The sequence below is a fragment of the Eleutherodactylus coqui genome, chromosome 5 (genome assembly GCF_035609145.1).
Source record: "Eleutherodactylus coqui strain aEleCoq1 chromosome 5, aEleCoq1.hap1, whole genome shotgun sequence".
Classification (NCBI taxonomy): Eukaryota; Metazoa; Chordata; class Amphibia; order Anura; family Eleutherodactylidae; genus Eleutherodactylus; species Eleutherodactylus coqui.
Window position 1 is genome coordinate 67,920,014 of NC_089841.1, and position 24,517 is coordinate 67,944,530.

At 45.6% G+C, this 24,517-nt stretch overlaps 1 protein-coding gene across 2 annotated transcripts; it reads right to left on the bottom strand.

Annotated features, from left to right (window-relative positions):
- Window positions 1–24,019, bottom strand: PIGO (phosphatidylinositol glycan anchor biosynthesis class O). 2 transcript variants are annotated; one of them, XM_066602677.1, is made up of 11 exons: window positions 23,940–24,019; window positions 15,394–15,875; window positions 13,679–13,822; window positions 9,952–10,075; window positions 9,631–9,790; window positions 9,244–9,417; window positions 5,211–6,774; window positions 3,457–3,660; window positions 3,099–3,304; window positions 2,650–2,720; window positions 1–591 (listed from the first exon to the last, which is right to left on the bottom strand). In XM_066602677.1, the coding sequence occupies exons 2-11, from the start codon at window positions 15,872–15,874 to the stop codon at window positions 462–464; spliced, it is 3,258 nt and encodes a 1,085-aa protein (XP_066458774.1). In that variant the 5' UTR covers window position 15,875; window positions 23,940–24,019; the 3' UTR covers window positions 1–461. The 2 variants fall into 2 exon arrangements, with proteins under 2 accessions (XP_066458774.1, XP_066458775.1); XM_066602678.1 differs by lacking the exons at window positions 1–591; window positions 2,650–2,720 and having other exon boundaries at window positions 3,119–3,308.
- Between the last annotated feature and the right edge of the window lie 498 nt (window positions 24,020–24,517).

A 24,517-nucleotide genomic window follows, 5' to 3' on the forward strand; every position in this document is an offset into this window, starting at 1 on the left:
CATGAACCAGGTTCTTTTTAATCCAGAAAATTTCTGTAATACTTGGCAATTTTTCCATCACCCCAGCGGATGGTGACATACAGGTCCACGAAGAACCACCCTCTTACCCACAAATGTATAGATGATTTCCTATAGCGTTCAGTTCACACAGGTTGGTACAGTGATTCCGTCACATAGGTTGTACCATATTACCCAGGATGGTGGGATCACCATAGGCAAGGCCCCCGTATGCCCACTGTGCAAAATGCCCCGATGGCAATACTGGGTTTTTATACTGACATCTCAATATAGTATGGATGGCTTTAGGTTCCAAATGCAGAAAAACGAAAACCCTGTCCAGACCCTGGGCGCAGAGGAGGCCGACATCCGGAGCTGTGCGGGGACAAGCGTCTTTGAGGCACTGAGTGAATTCTGAGTCTCTGGCAGTCGGAGGACACTTCAACGGTCCACGTTCTCCATCGCTACCTGTTCTGCTGGACAATAAGCCTCTTGAACCAGTTACTAACAGCACAGTCAACCCTTAAAACCAGGGCAATCCCAAGGAGGAGGAAGAGACTGCTGACCACAAAGCCCAAACCTTCAAACAGGAACCTGGAAGGAGAGCAACAGGAAAGACAAAAAATGACACAATATTACAGCTGTGACTAATCAATCAACTGCAATTACAGTTTACATCAATATAGACACTGAGAAAGTTTGTTTTAACTGATAGGACATACTCTAGTTACAACCAGAGCTGCATTCACAGTTCTGCTACTTTCCTGCTGGCTCTCCAAGTTGTTGCATTTCCTAGAACAGTGCTTGATGTATTCTATGCAGCAACCAGCAGAATTATGGATTCAGCTCTGAATGTAACTGGGGTAAACTGTTTATATAGAACAATCGTTTCCTTAAACGGATCTTGAAATTTTATGAAAGCTGTTTTTTTTTTTGCATCTGTTATCCCAGCAGTAAGAAGTCACAATACTACTGTCACAATTCAACCATATGACACAAATGGTGATTTTTATGCAAAATTGATCAATATTAATTGACTGTGTAACTGAAAGCAGGGCCTAATAGTAGAGGGGAAATTGTAATATCTGTCTCAGTAATCTTGCATACAAATCACAGAAGAGGGATACACCAGTCCACAAAAAAAAAATCACAGTAGGCGGCCATACTTACTAGTATGCTGATGCAAAATACAAGGGTAGGTATAATAGGCATCACAATCCTCAGCATGCAGATAGACCAAGTGCTAAATGGAGGAGCATCGCCCGATCACAGTTGTGCTCAAGAAAGCAGTGGCTTTCGAAACGTCTGTGCGTTGACATGGTATTACCCGAAACCCATCATTTATAATTTTATAGACTTCTTGTAATTAAAAAATAAGAAAATTAGTGTTTTTAAGGAGACGGCTTTTTTGCTTTTGTTGTTTCTATTCAAGCCGTTTGACTCAGGGTCAGCCAAGGCGGGGTAAATATTACCTACTAACCAGATGAAGAGAATGTTTTGTTATGTGTTTTAGAACATATGGACATATTCATTATAGTTTGTATGCCAGATTTCTGGCGTACAAAAGTCGCAATTTTGGTGCACTTGTCAAAATTTCAACTTGCTGGGCGGAGCCACCTTTTAAAAGAGTGGGAAGGGACTATAATGTGTGCCAAAAACTGGTATAAATTGTAGCAGAAGCCTATTCCAGCTTGTAGCGTACGTAGGTTTCCAGCTGGTGCATGGAGGTGCGGCCAAATGCAACAAGTTTATTAAGAGGCTTGGCGCCTTTTAATATATTTGTTGCAGGAATAGTGGCGCACACATTACTTAGATGTGTATGAAACACTAAGGCTGGATTCACACAGGGCGGATTTGCCGCAGCAGATCCGCCCGCGGCAAAACCGCCCGCGGCCGCTAATCTCGGGATTAGCCAGCCATGTGGATGAGATTTCTCAGAAATCTCGTCCACACGAGACAGCTAATCCGCTGCGGTAAATCCGGTTGAAACCGCGGCTGCGGCGGCCGCAGCCGCGGTTTCAAGAGAAGCAGCATGTCTATTTACTTTTTTTTTTTTTGTTTATTTACATCGCGGCCGTGCTCTTCTCTATGGGAGCACCGGCCGCAACGGAATAGCATGCGGCCGAGCCGCTTCAAAGCCGCCGTGGCTTAAACTGCGGCGGTTCTCCCGGAAGAAATCTCGCGGTTTTTGCTGCGGCCAAACCACGAGATTTCCGACGGGAATCCGCCCTGTGTGAACCCAGCCTAAGTCTAAGTAAATGTGCCCAATTGCCTTTAAAGGGCCACTCCAGTGAACGGAGGAGAGCCCCACAGCGTCCGGACAGGTGAGTATAATGTATTTTTTGGTCTCATGTCTGCGGCCCGGGTGGAATCCGCTGCAGGATCCTGCACAGGAAAACCTTAGAGGCCTGTGGACATGAGGCCTTCAAAAATTGCAAAAAATAAAAATAAAAATCTACAGCGTAAATTGTCCCACAGGGCAGATTTTAAATCCACAGTACATCAATTTCTGCTGCAGAATGTTATTGCGGATTTCGAAATCCACACCAAAATCTGTGGATTTTGGTGTAAACCAGCTGCTTTTTTCCTGCTGCAGAAAATACACTAGGTGTGAACAACAGCAAACATATATAAGCATTATGTTAGACTTACTTTGGCGCAAATACTTTCCAGACCATGAGATGGCGACGGAGTATCATGGCGGCACAGACACAGGACAGCAGCTGGAAAGTCACATAAGACACAGTAGAAATAAGTGGGAACCTCGATATAGAATATTGTGACATGTGCATTCTGAACAATTCAATAATATCCTCTCTGCTTTCCCGGGTAGGAGAACCCTGGCAATAGGGCAGAGAGGCTGGAAGGAGAGGGGAATATCCCCTGCTACGTCTTCCAACATATGACCTATATGTATAAATTGCACCACACGCAGAATACAGACTGCACTAAACAGTATTTTGAGAAGGAATTACAGCAGGAAGTTGGAAGTTACCTTCATCCAGGAAATGTACTGTAAAATGCTCCTTCTTAGGGTTGCAAATAGACAATCACAGACAAAACCATTTTAATAAACTATATAAAGAGTATAAAGTAGGCACCTGCACTCCCTGGATGAAGAGATACTTAGTCCCAAGCTGCAGCAGGGCTACAGAGAACCGGTCCGGGTCCTCCCGAAGCCTCATTTCCATCATAGGCATGTCATGGTCTTCCGTGTCCCCCTCTCGGCTTTCTTTCTTTCCTTTCTTCCTTCGGGCGGTAGGGGCTTCACACAGGAATGGCCAGAGCAGCAACAGACAGGATCCGGCTTCCTCAGGAGAGAAAGATGCTACTTAATTAAATCAGTTATGCCAATTACCCCGTTATCCTTGACCCACCCAGACCCATCGTTCCGAATCTTGGCTGATAGGGACCTCAAATCCAATGTGTGCCTGTGGTCAATGCACTACAGACGATTACCTGAGAACAGGATGCTGGCAGAGAAGGTGTTAGCTGCAACCATCAGGGCTGGGATGATATTATTTGTGTGTCCATCCTGAAATCCTACAAAAGCCGAGTTCCAGTGGATGGCGGGGAAGACTGGTTGGTGACCGGTAGAGTAGAAGTGCTGGGAGGCGGCTAGAGACCACGCCAACACTGCGTACCACGGGACACTAAATAATTCTGCAAAAATATTAAATAAAAACAAAAAGTTATGCAAATATTTACTAAATACATAAGGGTCTATATTAGAGATGAGCGAGTATACTCGCTAAGGCAAACTACTCGAGCGAGTAGTGCCTTATGCAAGTACCTGCCCGCTCGTCTCTAAAGATTCGGCTGCCGGCGGGGGGCGGGGAACGGCGAGGGAGAGCGGGGAGGAACGGGAGGGAGATCTCTCTCTCACTCTCTCCCCTCCGCTCCTCCCTGCTCACTCCCACAACTCACCGCTCTTCCCCGCCGGCACCCGAATCTTTAGAGACGAGCGGGCAGGTACTCGCATAAGGCACTACTCGCTCGAGTAGTTTGCCTTAGCGAGTACGCTCGCTCATCTCTAGTCCATATGTTTGCCATAGTTTATTGAGACATGGAACACAATAGAATCAGTTCAGACGGTGATCTTCAATCATTGTGAGGCTTCATGCCGAGTAGAAATGAACACATCTCAGTTGAAGAATGAATATTGTAGGTTACATTCACATCACGTTTGGTGTGTACAATCAGCAAATATGCTGGGAAACGCTCCCACATATATGCTAAACTTCTATACAACCAATAGTGCACTGGGAGTATACAAAAAAACAGGGTTATTCTGGCACACATCGCGCCTTGTTGACACCCCTTGTGGTGGAAGGGATGGTCCCCATACTGGTCATCTTCCCGATTATACCCAGTTTCCCCAAAAATAAGCCCTTCCCTGATTTTTCAGCATTTTCTGGGAGGCTCTAAATATAAGCCATACTTTGAAAATAAGCCCTAGCTGCATTACACTACAAAAAAAGGAATACATTACCTAGCAGGCTCCATCCAGGTCCCTCCCACTGCTTCCCCCGGAGCTCTGATATACTTCTTGCAGTTGTCGGCCACTCAGAAGATCACTTCCTGGTTATGGGATTCATAAATCCCGCCTCCAGGAAGCGATGACTATGAATGGGTCTTGAGCGCTGTTCAGCCAATCAATGCAGTGCTCAATGAATCAATGCGATGGCTGTGATTGAATCATCGAGCGCTGCATTGCTTGGCTGAGCAACGCTCAAGACCCAATCAGAGCCATCGCTTCAGTGGGCGGCCAAGGACTGCAAGAAGCGTGTCGGAGCTCTGGAAAGCAGCGCGTGGGTTCCTAGACCGAGCCTGCTAGGCAAATATAATAAGACATTCCCCCCAAAATAAGACATAGCACCTCTTTTGGGGCAAAAATTTATATAAGACAGGGTCTTATCTTGGGGGGGAAACACGGTACCAAGAAAATGTCGATATTCGCTGCTCAGAAAAAATTAGTGGAACACGTTAGCATCGCAGTATAAGTTTCATACTAAATACGTCTTTCGTTCATTGAGATGCGACATGTGATTTAAGTCTTCCCCAAATTATTTTGAGAAGTGCAAATATTACTTTTAACAACTGGACAATAAAAAAAGACAAAATCAGGAATTTCTATTCACTGGTGATTGGTTTTAGAAAAAAGGTGTCCTTCAAATTCTGCAGCCCCAGTATCTTGAAATAGGTTTACTTACCGACACCATCGCTATAGAGGTTGGCGACGTGTCCATGGATGTGCAAGATGATAAAGGCCTCTAGTAGGAGCAGCAGGAATGCCGGGGTCAACCTCTCACTGTGCAGCATTATTAGGACAAGAGTTAAAATAGAAATAGTGATCACCATAGCGGCCGAATACACGCTGCCCAGACCATAGGCCTCGACCGCCGTTCCCTTCTTGCCATCCTCTCCTACGCCTCCATGTTGAAGGCGACTCTTCAGCGTGCGCTGCATTTTCCTATAGATCTGAGGGATTACATGCTGCAGCTCCGCCGCAGAGCCGGGTGCTCCGTGGTAAGTTGTTACAGTGTCGTCCTCATCGGAGGCTCGGCTCTTCATAAAGATGGTTATAGGGTTCCATAGAATCAGCAGGAGGCCCAGTGCAGCTAAGGCATAGATCGCTCTTGGAGAAACCACTAGAGCAAGGTGTGTGAGCTCCCTCAGCTTTGCAAGGCTATCTTCTGTACCTGAGCTCAGCGCCCAGTAGCAAGCGATCCCTAAAACTATAAGAGGGAAGCCCCAGCGGACATAAAGCACCAGTGGGGAAGAGCTGTTGAGGTTTCCATAATGTTGCAGCCACTTCCTGATGAAGAACACAATGAATCCAAGACACACAATGCAGCAAAGATAGGAGAAGTTCTTTATGTCCGGGTCCCGGACGCTGGAGAGAGGGGACAGGAAGGAGGAGGGCTGACAATCTGGAGTCTCTTCCCGGCAATTATGAAAGAGTCCAGAAAGGCGAACACAAAGCCCCAGGGCTGCCAGTAGCCCCAAAAGTCGGGAGCCATCCTTCCTGTAAGTTGGGGTCAGGGAAGGTTTTAAAGACTCGTTTCCTAGAGGGGTAAATGTAGGAAGCATGAGTTTGCTGTCCCAATGTAGTTTCACCACCGTCACTGTGAGTAAAGACGTGAGAAGGAAAGGCGCTACGTTCGCTTCCGCTACGACGTAACTGTCTGAAAACAAAGAACAGCAGCGGACTAAAAGTACAACACAGGGTCCTGATAGTATAAGGTAAATGGGACGTTTCCGCCATCTCATCTCGGAACCCTTCCTAGTGCGAAAGTTAAAGTAGAAACTCATCTGGTAGACAATGGTGGCCGCAGCACAGACCGTTACTAGATCGAGCTCCACCACCGACATCCATATTGCCAGGCCCAGCATGGCAGTGGCTGATATAGAAAAGAGAAGCGGATATCCCATCAAATACTTGTAAGGCAAAGTCGAGGCTGATCCAGCTTCGGCAATTATGTAACAGAGGAAGCAGGAAGTGAGCAGGATGATACAGCCCATGATCATGTGCAAAGGATGGAAGCGCGCCCAGGACTCCATGCACACATCCCTGGCTTGGTCCAGGTAGCTCCGGAGCCCTTGTATGATCATCTGCAGATGAGCCTCCAGTTCTTCCTCAGATTGCTGCTCCTGATGTGCCATCAGCTGCTCGTATTCTGCTGTCAATGAGGAAAAGAGATCCGCCAAAACCCTCAGCTTGTCCGCGGGCAGATCCCCGGCAGCCCGAGAATAGGAGTCCAAGTAGCGAGCCACCTATAGAACAAGCAAACTGCAGCTGTAAGAAAATCCATATACATCTTATACTGAGAAAGACAGACATGTACCTGTCAGGAGGACATTGCAAGTCGCCAGAACTATACTCCAGGGGGTTTCTGGGATAGAATATTGACAAACTACTCTTAGAGTGGGCCAACAAACTGTGATCAGCAAGGGTCCAACCCCCACTGGTCAGCGAGTGAAGGGACCCTTCACTCCAACACTCAACTCACCAGGCGGGACGGGTGTCAGATCTCCATTATGGCAGAAGTGCGTCCCTAATCTATCAGACAGCGCTTTTAACCCTATTAACCGAACTACAGTAGCAGACTACTGGATTACAGCTCTGTCCAAAAACTTTAATCTTTCTGTTGGGAAGTGTACCTGCAGAAAACATCTTTAGAAGTTTCCTGCGCGGCATGCGAATGTCTCTTCTAGAAGTAGTTTTTAGCAGAAAACCGCCCAACTCTGCTGCTGTGTCCTACGACATTGCCGAAGCGCTATGAATTCTTACATAAACGTCGGAAGTCTGCAGACTGGCACATGTACAAGTCGCTTAGAATGTAAGCTTGTGAAGGTGAACTTCAGCACTTGGTAAAAGCCCATTAATTTTATTAGTAAGGAGTCATAAAATCATATGGGATGTGCAAAAATCCAATAAAAATATTCTGTGTGTTTTGGTTCGAAGGAGCCTAAATATAAGGTGATGTAAATGCCTTATATGAGGAAATGAGGAGGACATTCCCCGTACTAAAGTAATCCTGCCATCAGACGAAGTCATTGCCACATACACAAGTGTACAAACGAGGAATCAGATAACAAATAAAGAGCACAGGAAAAAAAATGAAAATGAATAAACAAACATAAGATCTGTCTGGGTTATTCGGGTTCATCATCTGTACTTTTTGGGATTATATAATATTTTGTTCACTTATTTCATTTTTACTAAAGGCAAGATTAACAAAATATCCAACGCTGGCACGGTTATTGTTTTAGCAGCATTCACCTTGCAGTATAAATAAGTTATACTAATTATGTGGGTCAGTGTGATTACTTCGATGCCAAATTTATAGAAGGTTTTGTTTTTTTTAAAGATGTATTTTTTTTCTTTCGTTACATACAAAGACCTGTAAGATCTTTTTCCTCATCAGCGGTGCTGTGCAAGTTTTTTTTTTTTGCTGGACAATTTGGATTTTTATTGGTACCGTTTGTTGATCCGTATGACTTTTTGACTGCTTTCTATTTTTTTTGTGACGTTCAGAGAAACATTAGGGCTCGATAATCGTCCCGACCTTTATAGTCCCATATCAGGTAGTTCCACTGCTCTGCATTACTACACGGATAAGAACATCAGAACAATTTACATGTACAGATTAATAGACGGTTAACCAGACAGACGTTTGGATAATAAATTACTCTGACATTATGAATACATCTACATACAAAGATATTTTACCAGAATGGGAAAGAAGCAACAATACATCCATATTAATATCTGTTCAAATCCCCCGCCACTTGCCCTGAATATGATGACATGAGCAGTTCTACACCATACAGTCACATTCATCCGCCATAGGCTCTTATCTTAAAAACAATGTATACTGGCCAACTGTACAGGGAAGTGCAAGTGGCTATACGTAAATGGTTTTTCCAGGGGAAAATACAATTGATGACCTACCCGCAGGATAGATAGGTCATCAATAGTTGATCGGCTGGGGTCAGTCGCTTGGGACCCCGACTGATCAACTGAGTGTGCACCCTCTAACAGCGCCGCAATTACACAGGGGTCGAACAGAAGTCTCTGCTCTGACCTCTGTGCAGTTGCTTGTAACTGCAAGCGCGGCTCTCATTAAAATCAACGCGAGCCGCTGGAGTTGCAGGCACAACTCACATTGATTGCAATGACAGCAGTGGTTGCAGTTACAGGTGCCGCCCACTACAGAGAGGTCAGAGCAGAGACTTTCACTGCTTCTGCTCCAACCCCTTGTGTAACTGCAGTGCTGTCAGTGGTTGCACAAGCAGCTGATCAGTAGGGGTCCTGAGCAACGGACCCCCGCAGATCAACTACTGATGACCTATCCTGAGTATGGGTCATCAATAGTATTTTCCACAGAAAACCCCTTTAACTATATGGTAAAAAAGAAAATGCATATTGATGAATACCTCACTGGTGATGCTATAGCAGTATTAGTTTGGTATCCACCTGGCCCACAGGGGTCTATGGACCGGATCAGGAACACAATGGTACCATTACAGTGAGCATGCAAACTGAACAGTGGAGTCTACAGCCCTATACACACAGTGCAGTTTGGATGCAGGTTTTGATACTTTTTACTTTGCTTTGCACTTTTTTTCTCTATTTAGGATCCAGTTCCAGTCATAGTATGTTTTGCAAACTTGATCAGAGTAATGTAGGTAAACGTAGACACCAAAAACATTAGCGCAAAATACACATATATAAGGTACCTGCTGGGCATTGAGATGGTAAGCACTTGTCTTTGAAAGCTGAGCTGTTAACTTATCTCTAGGAAACCCGAAGAGGTCATCAATAATAGCCCCCAAGTTACTGTATGGGATGGGGATACCTAGAAGCAATGACAGGCTGGGGACCAAGTTAACCTGGGGGACAGCCGGAGGGTCCTAAAAAGTAATAACACATCTCATCAGATACTGACCTCCATAAAGGTGTCTTAGACAAACACAACCAGATTACAATGTTCTTTCCATATGTGGTTTTATTCAGGGTGTTGTTGGTAAACTACAACTCCCAGCATGCCCAGACAATCAGGACATGCTGGGAGATGTAGTTTAGCAACAGTAGGAGAGGTTGAAGCCACTACTCTAAGGCAATACCGTCTGCAGTTGGTCAGCAAATAGAGGGGCCTTGCTGTACAAGAAGAGCGCCGCAGTCACTTCCTTCTCACTGTCTCCTCCATGGTCTCCGGTGTCCGTCATTCCGTGGTCTCCGGCCACCACCAGCAGGGTCTGGTCATCCAGATGATCAATAAGTGTGCTGTGGGGAAAAAGATGATATTTTCTTTTACTCGGGCTTGGATATATTTAGAAGCAAAACATCTGAAAAGTTTGTTATCCATGAGAACTTTCTAAGGAAAACCAACGAAAGTCCTCAGAATATCACCAGTAACAAGTCGAAAAGTAAGTGGCTGCACTCACCTGATGACTTGATTCATCTGCGTCAGTTTCTTGGCAGTCTCTGCGTGATCTGGGCCATGCTTGTGCCCGCAATGGTCAACACCAAGAAAATGAGCGATGACTACATCCCAGTCTCCTCCATCCACTGTCAAGAGAAATCAGAAGACATTCACAACACTCTATTACAATCTGAAACCTTCATATACCAGGCAGTCAAATAATTCAGGTCATATGTAATACTTCTTTTTTCCTGTGGGGGCACTGCAGGAAAATCTAACACTTATTGAGTTTGTCCACATATTACAAGTGTTCAAAGGGGCCTCAGCAGCTGGACACCCTATTATCAATTCATCATTGGGGGATCATTCTAACAGCCCAGATGATGGCTGCTTAGATCTGCCAGCCAAAGGAAGTGCAGCCAAAAATAATTTTTATATATTTCATAGATACCTATCAGAAGTTCACATGATGAGCTGAGATCGCCACCTTTTCAGTGAACAACGGCAGATAATCGCTCTCCATAGATATAGGTCAGTGCATTATATTGAAAACAAAATGGAAATTTCCCTCCATGGGATTAACAAAAAAAAAGAAAGAGTAAAATGAATAAACCCCCCCCCCCCACACACACACGAACATTTGTTTTTACAATAACTTTATTCTTATTTATATGCACGAAGTCTCAAAACATTGAATAATATACAATTATTCTGTGTAGTCTCTAATAGAAGAACCTGTATTACTTTATATCATCATTCATAATATCAGTGTATGCCTTTAAGAAAACTAATAAAACTGCAAAATTCCGTTTTCCTGCAGTTTTTGTTAACACAAAAATTAGAGAAGTGGGTAACATGAATTTTCTTTGCGTTATCAACCCCGCCCTGTACCAATCAGAGAGTATACAGTATTTTCTCTCTGATTGTCACATATGAGGGTCTTTTTTGTCCAAGAAAGGAATGAAAATATGAGCTGTGTGTGGAGTTGAACACCGACACCTCCCTCCCTCAGATTAATTTAGCCACACATCCACTGACGTATAATACTCTGTTCTTTTACGTATCCTGCTGATACATTATTCCTGCTGATACATTATCTGTATTTCCTGTTTGTATCTTTTGATTAGCTTTTTTGATATTTTTAATGTCTTCTGATATCTCGCATGTACATCTACTTTTATCACTTTAAGTAAACTTGATTAATATTTGGCCTATGCGAATGTGAGCCCATTTATTCTCGTTGTGAAACGCACCATAAGATTTGAGCACCTGACCATCTAATCATTCCTCTGTTTAACTCTGCTGATGCCATAGCCTTTGTTGACCACTGAAAAAGATGGGGAAAAAAGTGTGTCCCCCCCCCCCCCCATCCTCACACAATTCTTTAAATACCGATAAAAATAAAAAGCAGAAACAAATGACACATAACCGGATAGCCACATCTGTAACAACTACCCATACTATAAAATATTACATTTATGCGGCACGGTAATTTCTGTAAAAAAAGCCAAAATAGCCCTTTTCTGTTCATCTCACCTCCTCAAAAAGTAATCAAAAAGTCTTATATATTACAAAATATTACCAATGAAAAAAACTACAAGTCATCACAAAAAAAACAAGCCATCATGCAGAAAATAAGACTGCTCGACTCTTGGAATGTCAGGCAACTGAAAAAAAAATCTTAAAAGAAAGAAAAGTTTATATTGTGCGAAAGTAGAAAAACATAATAAAACCTCCATAACCTTAGTGATGTCATAATTACACTAACCTGTGGAATAAGGTTAACTTAATATTTACACCACATGGTGAATGCCAGAAAAATACATCTCAAACAATAATGGTGAAATTGACCTAACTAAAAGTTATTTAATACATCATATGTCACCTGCACCTCAAAAACCATCTCCCGAATCCACCCTTTACTCACTGTGAAACAGAAAAACTCTTAACGTTGCCCATATCAATCCTTGGCTGGACTACTGCAACTCACTAAATTCTCCTCTCTCCAATCCATCCAGCCTCATCTTTTTGTCAAGCCGCTACACTGATGCCTCCACCCTGTGCCAGTCACTACACTGATGCCTCCACCCTGTGCCAGTCACTACACTGATGCCTCCACCCTGTGCCAGTCACTACACTGATGCCTCCACCCTGTGCCAGTCACTACACTGATGCCACCAGCATGTGCCAGTCACTACACTGATGCCTCCACCCTGTGCCAGTCACTACACTGATGCCACCAGCATGTGCCAGTCACTACACTGATGCCTCCACCCTGTGTCAGTCACTACACTAATGCCTCCACCCTGTGTCAGTCACTACACTGATGCCTCCACCCTGTGCCAGTCACTACACTGATGCCTCCACCTTGTGCCAGTCACTACACTGATGCCACCACCCTGTGCCAGTCACTACACTGATGCCACCACCCTGTGCCAGTCACTACACTGATGCCACCAGCATGTGCCAGTCACTTCACTGATGCCTCCACCCTGTGCCAGTCACTACACTGATGCCTCCACCCTGTGCCAGTCACTACACTGATGCCACCAGCATGTGTCAGTCACTACACTGATGCCTCCACCCTGTGCCAGTCACTACACTGATGCCTCCACCCTGTGCCAGTCACTACACTGATGCCTCCACCCTGTGCCAGTCACTACACTGACGCCTCCACCCTGTGCCAGTCAAAACACTGATGCCACCACACTGAGCCAGTCACTATACTGGTTTGCTGTCAAATATTGAATGCAATTTAAATTTATCACTCTCTTACATAAAGCTCTCCATAGTGCTGCACCCCCTTATATCTCTTCCCTGATACCTGTCTACCTCCATACCCCTGCTCTCCACTCTGTTAATAACCTAAGACTAGGTTCCTCTTTAATCCAGACCTCCCACTCTCATCTCTAAGACTTTTGCTTGAGCTGCACCAGTTCTGTGGTATGCGCTACCCTGGACAATTGGGTTAGTTCCCAACACCCACAGCTTTAAGCGTGACTTGAAAACACATCACTTTAGGGAAGCCCTTTCTTCCAACTGCATCCCTCACACACACAACGTCGCAGCTCTTATCCATTCACAAACATGGCCGGTGATCCACTCACACAGCTTTATGTATTGTGTGTATGTATATATATCATTCTATGTGTATACCTCCTTATAGTCTATAAGCTCTTGCGACGAGCAGGGCCCTCACTCCACCTGTCCAAGGTGTGCATTGGTTTCTTACTTGTTGTTATGACCTATTATATGTATGTCTCCTCAAATTTGTAAAGCCCTGCTATATAAATAAAGGTTATTATGTAGCCGGAATCAGTTCTTAGAATTCCTCCCACAAAACACAAGATGTCATACAGCTACACTGACAACATAATAAAATTGTTATGACCAATGGTACTCGAAAGGGGAAATCACCTACTGGTTCTAAAGGCTAAAATTAGTTGTGTCACTAAGGGGTTAACAATGGACTTAAGGCAACTGAGTTGTGCGCCAAATATTTTTACATGAGACATAAATTCAAAATCTACAAAGAAAAGTGACAGTTCTGGGAGAATTCTTCCAATTTAATGGGACTGTTACAGGGTTAATATCAATTCAATGTTAGTTTATATGTATCACAAACGGCCCCTACATACAGGAGTTCAGAACAAGACAAACCTGACAGATATTTTGACTAAACCTCTAGAAGAAATGACCGGACCTTCCCCAGCAATCCCATCACACAACATAAAATACTTGTCCCTCACCGGTCGGGTAGAGATGCTGTAGGATGCCGTCGTCCACAGTATGGAGGTCCTTTACATTAAAGGATGGGAAGAAGTAAGACTTGTAGAACTTTTTGGGGAATAGCCCGTCCCAGGTGTCGTCCCCCATGAACACCACTCTCTTCCCTGCAATACAGATCAGTACAGGATTAGTTCACATTATGTCCACAGAAGCAGCGGCTCCGCAGGTCAGAGGAGGAGGAGGAGGAGCAGAAACCGGGAGCGGCAGCCTGCAATACCAACTCTGATGCTCCGGAGTGCATCTACTAAACTCTAGGAGCACCTTGACAATCAGCACAGAGTATACCATACAACTATACCAGACACAATTATTTAGTACAGCGTTATTAACCCCGTAATGACCACCAATACAGCTTTTTAACCCCTAAAGGCCCGGACACTTTTTAGGGATTTCACTTATTGCCCTATTTTTTTTTTCTTCAGCTGCTAAAATTATTTTTGCTGCGTTTTTTTCCATGACATATAGGGCTACTTTTTATATCTTTTCCACAACTTTTTTTCCGATTTTATTGGGAGTAAAAAGCTTAAAAAAAACACTTTTTTATTCATAGTTGTTTATTTTTAAAATCAGTATATTATGATAAAATAAAGCACAGGAATAGGTTCCTCATTTTGTTTCGGACATTTTGATATATAATTTGAATGGTCTCGGATAACAGGTCGCATATGGTGACAGTTTGTGTTGGCGTCTGTGATGAGCAGTTTTCTTTTTTATGAATTTGTTTTATCTTGTGATTTTTTAAAACTTATTTTTGTAACATTTTTTTTCTACTACCTATGATCCCCATGACATCATATAAGGCTTCTGATGGTCATTCACTTTGTCTTTTTTTTCTCACACTTTTCCAATGTAACTGGGGCATCCATAGGAGCCACAGTTACAGGGAAACACATACCCCTATAGTGACAGTAGTCACTAACAGAGCTGATCAGGGTCTGCTAGGACCATGCAGCTCTGCTGTGACAGGGGGCACCCTAAGTGATCGCCAGGTCGAATAGCGTGAGTAACACTTCCGCTTTCTCTCTGCAATATATTGCGCTCATTATTCAGCACTTCCTAGCCTGTATAGGAGAAGGCAGAAGCAGTTAATAACTGCTTCTCCCTTCTCCCCTGGGTCCTCGGCTGTGACTAAAAGCTGGGGACTCAACCTGCTCTTGCTTGATTGCAGGAGCTTTTAAACCCGCACCATACTTTTGCCATTGGGATTAAAGCTAAGGACCAAGCGTCATAAATTTATCGTGCTTGGTCCTTAAGTGGTTAAAGACATTGTTAAGAACTTAAGGGCCCTTTTACATGGAATGATTCAAGTTTAATTTCTTACTTGATTGTGCAAAACTGAACAATATTCATTCAGTGTGTGTAAATGCTGCCAGCGACTGAGTGACAAACAACAATTCCTTCACTTATCATTCGTCATTCAGTTTGCGCAGGCATAAAAATCAAACGATGATCGGCCCGTGTAAGCAGGCAATCGCTCATCTCTGAATGGCTGCCCATTTACTATGACTGTAGGTGGGCAGCTGGAGGAGATCATCGTCCCGCTCCGCTTCTATCCACTAAATAATTAGCGCTCCTGCATAAAAGCACAGCAGCGATAGTCACTGGGATGACTGTTAGGTGTTCAGCGCCCAACAAACTGTCCCATGTAACAACTATCTTCTGTGCCAATACTCACCATTTTGTATCATCTGATGGATCAAGTTGTCCTCCTGGATGGCATAACTGGCAAAATTGCTGCCCACATCCACAAACGTTGGCAGTGAACCTGTGGTGAATCCCTTGATCCTCTGCATGGTGGTGGTCGGAGGGTCTGCCCGGAAGGGGTAGAGCCTGGCATGCTGCGGCTGTGACGTGGTGAGCTGGTGGATGATGCCGAGTTTGTTCTCATAAGGTTTTGGATTGTTGTTTGCCGGGTTGTATTTGGCAAAGTCGTATTTGAGAGCATCAATGATGACTATGACGGCCTTGTGAAACCTCTGTGGGAACCAGCAGGGGGCGGCCTGACGGTGAGGAGCGGGAGATGGGGGCTCAGAACACCGACTCTGGTTATTAAGCTCTATTCTCATGAGAAGGAATCCGCTAGTGAAAAGCCAAATCCCGGAATAGAAGGAGACGGAGAGCCAGGTCAGGTAGAGAAGCAACGGCGCCCTCCTCATCCTGCAAGGAGAGATCACAGTCGTCAGTGCTGGCATTACAATATCCACAGGGGTCGTCATACAGCTTTATACTCGCTGAATATATATATTTATATTTCCACTGTAACATTCCTCAATACTCTCTCCCCAACAGTACCGCCTGTGTCAGTCCTAACTGAAGTAACTGCATTCTAGTCATGTATCGGAAGTTAACTATGGACAAACCTATGGCGCTTACAGCTTGTGGTTTGCTGATGAAGTGGATTTAAGTGGCGATATAACGAATACACGATATGAGAAGAAATCAGTAACAATGTTACATCTGTGGCTACAATTTGTTTTATACAGAGTGCAGCGTAATCAGTTATTGGTGAAGCAAATACGACTGTCACATACCGGACTTTACCATAAATCTCACCGCGACACAGTCCTGCACACCCCAACCTACATGCTGCCACCAATGACTATATTATAAGGAAGATGCCTAGATTCTGGTACACACAGGCACTCCCTGTGCTCCAGCAGTTAAAAGGTTAACACTATCAAAGGCTATAGGCTCTGTAGAAAATACAAGGACCAAACTTAATAAAGTTTTAAAGTGCACCAAACTGATCAGAAGAAGCGGCTGCGTGTGCACATGAGGAGAACAACACTATATCTGGCCATTATATGACTTCCCATTGTAGAGCGTACACCTGATTCTCAGTTCTCCTGGAACTGATGGGAGGAGCAGCTGCTGAGCTGTGTGCTATAGACTGTGCACAGAGAATGGCAGATTCTGCTCTCTAACTGTAACACACGGACATAACATCATTTGTTACAGTGTACAACAAGAGAGAGCATTGGAGAAGTAAATCCTGTAAAACAAAAAACAGTGTCTTACTATTAGCTTGCAAGAAGTGTTTCTGCGTCTCCCCCCTCCTCTTTATACATTTCACTGACAACTTCACCAACAGATCTCCTATTGAGACGTAGGCCTCATTTACACGGGACAACTGTTGTCTAAAGGATCTGCATGAGCGGGTGATGTCACCGCTAGTTGTTAGCGCTTGTGCAGAACAGGCAGATCATTGCTGAGTATCGCTCACTTGTCGCTAACTCCTTGTTTAGTGCTTCACATTTCACAAGCGGGGAGAGTTTACACGCAGCTATAAGTGAGCGAACCAGCGATGATTTTTATGCTGGTTGAAAGCCAGCAGCAAGCGAACAGTAAAGGAATAGCGAGCGATGGCGGTGCCTTTGGATGCGACGATCATCGCACATTCTCGTTCATTTTGAACAAATTGTGCATGATAGTCGCCCCGTGTAAATGGCGCTTTAGACTGCCGTGTCCACAGAGTGATATGTAGAAGCTGCAGAAAAAAAACGGTGCAAACTTTTTAACTTAACCAATCTGTAAAAAAAAAAAAAATGGCAGCCCCAAATACATGGATGTAAGTGAAAAACATTCTTGACACACAAAAGGTGTTCAGAGCCGTTAAGCTTTACAGAAAGACATACACTACAAGGCAAAACGGACAACACAAAAGCGACTTGAAAATGTTTTTTTTTCTTTTTGAGTTGCGCATGGCATAAAATAATAAAAGCAGTGAGGGCTCCTGCCCGAGGACAGATATTCACTGCGGATTCTGCGGGGGGGGGTCCGCACGCCATAGCGTGCTATGGGAAATCAGTTCTTCCTGCAACTTGCGGAAACCAATTGCGGTTTCCGCAAGCTGAGGAAAAAAAAAAAAATCGCAGCATGCTCCATCTTTTTGCTAAATCCACGTGGACGGCTTCCTTTGAAGTCAATGTAAGCCGTCCGATCTGCGGCCCTACTGAAAAGCAGAAGTTCAAAATAAAGAATTCTGTACTGCGCGTCTCCGTCGGCTCGCCGTGCGGACCATCCGCAGTACAGAAGAAAAGTGACAGGGACATGCGAACGGCTCTGCAGTATGCAGGGGGCCTAATACTTACCTGTCTTCAGCTCCCTGCGAAACAGCTGGGCGGCTCTGGGGTTCCGGCAGTAGTCAGGTGACCACTGCAGCCAATCAGAGACTGCAGCATCAGGTTCCCCTGGTCTTGGTGTCTTGGGGTTTGAGACATGTGATTGGGAGATTAAAGGTGAATGCACACGGGCGGATTTGAATTGCGGGATACGGAGCGGGCGCCCGCCTCCAGATTCCACAGCAAATACCGCCCATAGCATGCAATGCAGAAATGATTCATCATGCACACGAGCGGAAACCAACTACAGATGCAAAATCGCAGCATGCTCCATTTTCCTGCGGATTCCGCACTAAAGTCAAGGGAAGCCGTCCGACCCGCAGCCCGTCTGCAATTAGCAAAATCTGTATTGCGCATGTTTGACGGCTCGCCGTGCGGACCATCCGCAGTACAGAAAAAAAGAAAATACAGTTACGTGCGGATGCCGGCCGGCTGGCCCGTGTGCATGCGGCCTAAGCCTCAGTATAAGAGACACAATGGAGGTTACCCAGAAAAGAAGGATTTCAGGAATGGCTTTGAAATCTTATATTTGCTTCGCCCCTATTCAGACACGCTGCGTGGAGACGAGAGGACTGCCCTCAGACCTCTATCATGGTTACAGTCATCATCCATTCAATGGCCGCCATTGATGTAGACAATTCCATAGGCATTGTGCATGGATGCAGAGTAGGTCCGTTATTTCCCCTTCCTCCCGGGTGCATTTAGATGCAGATGGATATTGTCAGCCAGCTACAAACAAAAGTCCCCTCAGCAAACCTGTCCGACTGGAATCTGCGTTAAGCCCTATTTACACGGCCGACCCAGCAATGATCGCGCCATTCACAGTACCAGGCGAGGAGCGTAAAGGCAGATGCAGCGGCAGACAACAATGATTTTATGGTCTGCATGAAAGATCCAATCAGCAAATTATCGCGGATTGTTCTTTCACTGTATGCGCTTACACAGCGCAATTATCAAGCAAACCGCTCATGCAGTGCAAAAGGTGATTTCCGGGCATTTACTATTGACGGCCTACCTTCAGGATAGGTCAATAGTTGATCAGCAGAGGTCTGCAGCTCAGGATCCCCGCAGCTGATCCACTATCCGCTGTTACTGCAGCCAAGCCGGACATCCGCATAATAAATAGGCTTTGCTCCCACTGAAATCAATGAGGTGGATGCCTTTAATTACCCATCCGGCTCCTCACTGTATACCCTCAATAGGTCATTCTCTGATGGCACACTGCCTTCACTGTTTGCTAAGATCCGAGTACCTGCCTATAGACAAATAATTCACTAATGCCACACACAGCTGGTGGGAAAGGTTTAAAGGGGTCTTCCAGGAAAAACTATTAATGACCTATCCTCAGCATAAGTCATCAATAGTTGATCGGCTGGGGTCCATCGCTCGGGACTGCCACCGATTAGCTAATTGTGCGTCCGCTGACAGTGCTGTAAATACACTGTGTGATTGCGGCGCTGTCAGCAGGTGCATAATCAGCTGATCGGTCAGGTCCCTATTGATGACCTATCCTGAGGATAGGTCAGTTTAAGGAAGTATCCGGGGGATAAGTCATCAATAGTATTTTCCCTGGAAAACCCCTTTAAACTCCCCGTGATTTTGTTTAAATACATTAACAGAACGAAGTCCGCAGTCTGTTGGTGGATTAGGGATCATCACCAAAAATCCCACAGTCTGCTGCCAGGTCCGAAGGAATCCACAGGGACCGTGCGTTACCCCAATCATTCTGTATGTGTGTATATCACTCCTGTGGAATAATTAGCTGATCAGTGGGGTCCAACCGCTGGAGCCCTACTAATCATGAGAAGATGGGTGCCATGGCTCCCTGAATGAATAGAGCTGTGGTCACACATGGGCACTGCTGCTCCTGTTAACATCACAAATAGTCTAGAATTGGAACGCGCCAATCATCAGAAGACCCACTGAAATTAATGGAGGGGTGGTCCACATATGTGACCATGTTTCCATTCACTTCTACGGAAGTCAATGCGCTTAGCTATCCCCATAGAAGTGAATGGAGAATCAGTTGAGCATACACACAGACACAACATTCACATGGGGCTTTCCGGATGCACCATTCTTTGGATCCACTTTTGAAGTCCCAGCAATCAGACATCCATTCCCTCTGAACAGGAGAGAAATCTCTTTACTGCTCAAACCCCTTTATGTAACAGTTCTATATTGTTCCTACCCACAACTGCTGACATCTCGGTCCCCATACGGAATACAATGAGCTGTAAGACGGCTGCTGGTGCTGCTCTTGTGATAAGGTCACCTTCGCCCCCCCCCCTGCCCTCCTCCCCACATAAGTTATTGAGCGTCTGTAGAAGGTCGTACATCTTAAAGAGACCGGCAGTTACTTTGAGCCCTAGCAGCCAAGCCGATTTGCACAGGAATCGGGAGGAGTATCATCACTCCTTGAGCCTCCTGCACACAGGCGAGAGCCATATCGGCAGGGATTCACAGACCAATATCACTATCGCAATCCATGGGAAACCCCTGGATGCGAGGTGTGTTCATGTGAAAACAGCCTCGCATTCCTGCAGGGTTCCCTTCATCCCATTGCTTTCAATAGGGCGGCAGTAGCGCCGGCACCATTGAAAACATAGGGTGAAGATCACAGTCCTCTGCTGCAGCTGTGGCAGGGAAATCCTTCATCGCTGCGGGGAGTCCCCTCATCACTGAACACCCCACCACTGCTGTCACAGTGTTCATTGATGAGGGGATTCCTCGCAGGGATGAAGGAATCCCCTGTCGGTGCTGTCACAGTGTTCAGTGATGACGGGACTCCCCAGAGGGACAAAGGAATCCCCTGCAGCTGCTGTCACAGTGTTCACTGATAAGGGGACTCCCGGCAGGGATGAAGGAATCCCCTGCAGCTGCTGTCACAGTGTTCACTGATGAGAGGACTCCCCGCGGGGATGAAGGAATCCCCTGCTGCTGCTGTCACAGTGTTCACTGATGAGAGGACTCCCCGCGGGGATGAAGGAATCCCCTGCCGCTGCTGTCACAGTGTTCACTGATGAGAGGACTCCACGCAGGGATGAAGGAATCCTCTGCCACAGAAACAGCAGCGGTAGAGAAATACGATCATCTCCCTATGTTTTCAATGGAGCCCACGCTGCTGCCACTGGCCTCATTGAAACTAATGGGCGACATTGCAAAAAGAATGGGAATGCTGTGATTTTTTTTTCACGCAGCATCACTGGAGTGAAAACATCGCAAATGAGAATGAAGCCATTAAAATTCATTGGTTTCATAATCCAGCGGTTTCACTCACTCTTGCATCGCATGAAAAACACGTGATTTCCTCGCCAGTGCCGTCACACTTCACACTGGTGTTAAAAAAAGGCAGCGATATAGCAATAGGACTTTCTAATGTTAAATACTAGAGATGAGCGAACGTACTCGGATAGGCACTACTCGTCCGAATAATGTGCCTTATCCGAGTACCGCTGTGCTCGTCCTGAAAGATTCGGGACGCGCTGCGGAGCGGGGAGCTGCAGGGGAGAGCGGTGAGGAACGAAGGGGAGATCTTTCTCTCCTTCTCTCCCGGCCGCTCTGCCCCGCTCCCCGCTCCGACTCACCTGTCAGCAGCGGAGCGCCCCGAATCTTTGAGCACGAACACAGCGGTACTCGGATAAGGCACATTACTCGGACGAGTAGTGCCTATCCGAGTACGTTCGCTCATCTCTATTAAATACGCATCGCACAAAAAAAAACAAAAAAAAACCCACAAAGCATGGAGCTGCCATTTTTGTGTGATGCTTTTTTTAACATTAGAAAGTCCTATTAACATCCGTGTTACAAAAATGCAGCGATATCGCGATCGCAAGCGTGAAGTAGGGGAGCAGCTAGAAGGCGAGCGAGGAGACTGATAGGCCGGTTTCACATTGGCAACAAAATCACGCAATTCTCTCCCGATGCGACCGATCGCATGTATGTGGAGCCCATGCTTTCCTTCACATTAGTCATGTTTTGTAGCCTGCGACATTGTGAGAGAAAAAAAAAAAAATGGTGGGTTGCCAAATATTACCGCGATTTGCACTGTTTTGTAGCCCGTGTTTCCCTATGGAGCTTTCCTTTCTGCTGCATCGCATGAAAACGTGGTTTTCGTGCGATGCAACTTTTACAATAGGAAAACCAACTGTAAAAGCCATAAAATAAGCCCTAGCTGCATAAAAAATAAACACGCAAAAACAAATACATCACCTAAGGCCTCAAGTCCACAGGGAAAAATCAGGCCCGCTCCGGATTCTCCATTGAGAATCTGTAGCGGGTCCCTCCTGCCCTGCGGACATGAGCGCTGAAAAGAAGAATAAACTTACCCGCAGCGGACCGGGCAGGTCTTCTCTTCTTTTTTTCGGCCGGCAGATGTACTCGGCACGCCGGCAGCGCCGGGCACATCCGCCGGGCCGAAGAAAGGAAATCCAGCCGTGAAGAAGAGAAGACCTGCCCGGTCCGCTGCGTGTAAGTTATTCTTATTTTAGGTCTCCCGCGGATCCGGACGGCTTCCATAGGCTTCAATAGAAGCCTGCGGGAGCCGTCCGCGTGGGAGACCTGCACGAAAATGGAGCATGTCACGTTTTTTTTCAAATTCCCTTTTATTGACCATCCGCGGGTATTTATCTACCCGCGGGTGGTCAATGCATCCCTATGGGATGCGGATCCGCATGCGGGTGATCCGCTGCGGATTTAAAATCATATTTTGCCCATGGACATGAGGCCTAACTACGGCTGTTGACTCCGCAGCTCCCAACCACAAGCCTGTGATTTTCTCTCAGCGCTCCCTGGATTGGACGTTCAAATTCTCCGCCTCCAGGAAGCGCTGGCTGTGATTGGTTCATTGAGCGCTGGCTGTGATTGGTTCATTGAGCGCTGGCTGTGATTGGTTCATTGAGCGCTGGCTTGAGAACCAGCGGCTGTTAGGTGATGTATTTGTTTCTTAGGGGGGTTTTGTTATGCAGCTAGGGCTTATTTTAGGGCTTTTAAAATAAGATTTCTTACTGTAAAAGTTGCATCATGCGATAGAACAGAAATGAAGGCTCCATAGGGAAACATGGGCTACAAAACAGCGCAAATTGCGGTAATATTTAGCAACTCACAATGTCGCAGACTATAAAACATCACTAATATGAAGGAACCCATTGGAAAGCCTGGGCTTCACATACATGCGATTTGTAGTGCCGTCGCATTGCGAAAATAAAATGGCGCGATTTTGTCACCTCTGGGTGAAACCAGCCATAAGGCCACCCATGCTCCTCTGGGAAATATATGCAAATAAGGGAAGATGGAGCAACACCCCTGCCTGCTGACGGCGCAGTCACACGGATGATATGTGAGGTGTGCGCTGTGATGCGACGCACACAAAACTGGCACATATATAAAATAAACTCCTTTGAATGGATTCATTCACCGCAGCAATTTTTTTCCTTGCAACACGGCGGCGAGGAAGAAAATAAGTAAATACATGGAGAAAAAAATAAATAAATAAATGGCAGCCCGTTCTATCTTTGGGTATTCCATTGAACGCCTCGCCCGTTGTTTTGAAAGACGTTGCAGGTGCGTAAATGGGAACCAATTGCGCCCCCATCACCCACCGAGGGCAGTCATGTCACAGGAACACTTCAACGTCATACAGATTGCAGATTGGCCAGCGCAATATCTAGCAGTCTCTCAGGCCGTTATCACGCTGGCCAGTGTAAATATTGCCCAAGGGTGATTCCATACACAGCGGTGGGGGGGGGGTTTTGGTTTGTTTTTTTTTAGAAAAAATTTTACTTTTTAGTATCGTTTTTTGCCAAGTTTCTGACAAAAAAAAAAGTTCCCATGGCAACACTAAATGTTACTACAGACAGCAGGAGTCTGTGTGTAATGAAAGCCCTACTGCTAGAATGATCCCATTATCTGCCCACAGATGTGATACAGCCTGTACACACAATGGTCTGTAATACAAATAGGCATATGATCCCAAGTCCTGCCCGCCTGTGTATACGGCTGCAGCGAGCCACGTGCAGAGCATTACAGTGTGTACAGCCGCAGAAACCATGGAAACAGCGATCATTAATAGTAAGGGTTAATAAGAATACAGCGGAGTCACCTGGGAGCTGCAACTGCTCGTCGTCCTCACATTGATCCTGAGGTCAGGAGGACCCGGAAGAGCACAGCAACGTCACCACGGCAACGCTACCATAGAGAGGAAAATACAATTACAGCGGGGACAGGCGAACATAGAGAGGAGACCTATCCATAGGCCTGATAAAATGAAGCGCCGCCTCGCGACACCTACTGGAAGGCGGTAGTATTGCAGGCCGACGCCGCTGTCCTGTTGGCGCATGCTCAGTTAGAGCTGCCTTGCTGTTGGGCCGATGAGGTTGAAATAACTTCTCTACCCCATAATACGGGGAGGCAGAAGCAGCTTGCAGAATAACATGGGCACAAATGGTTTCTACTTTAGTTGGCTACTAATTAGAAGGATGTGCTGGAATTTGTAGTTCTACACTTCATATACTTGCTAGGGGCTGAGGGGGATGAGGCTCCTATCCAGAACCATCCAGACAAGTCCATGCACAGAATTCATAATAGAAATGTAAAGATCTACTGATCCTGCAGAGTACGAAAACTGGTAATTAGTCCGTAGAATGGGTATAAAACGTCTAACATACCTGTCAAAATGAC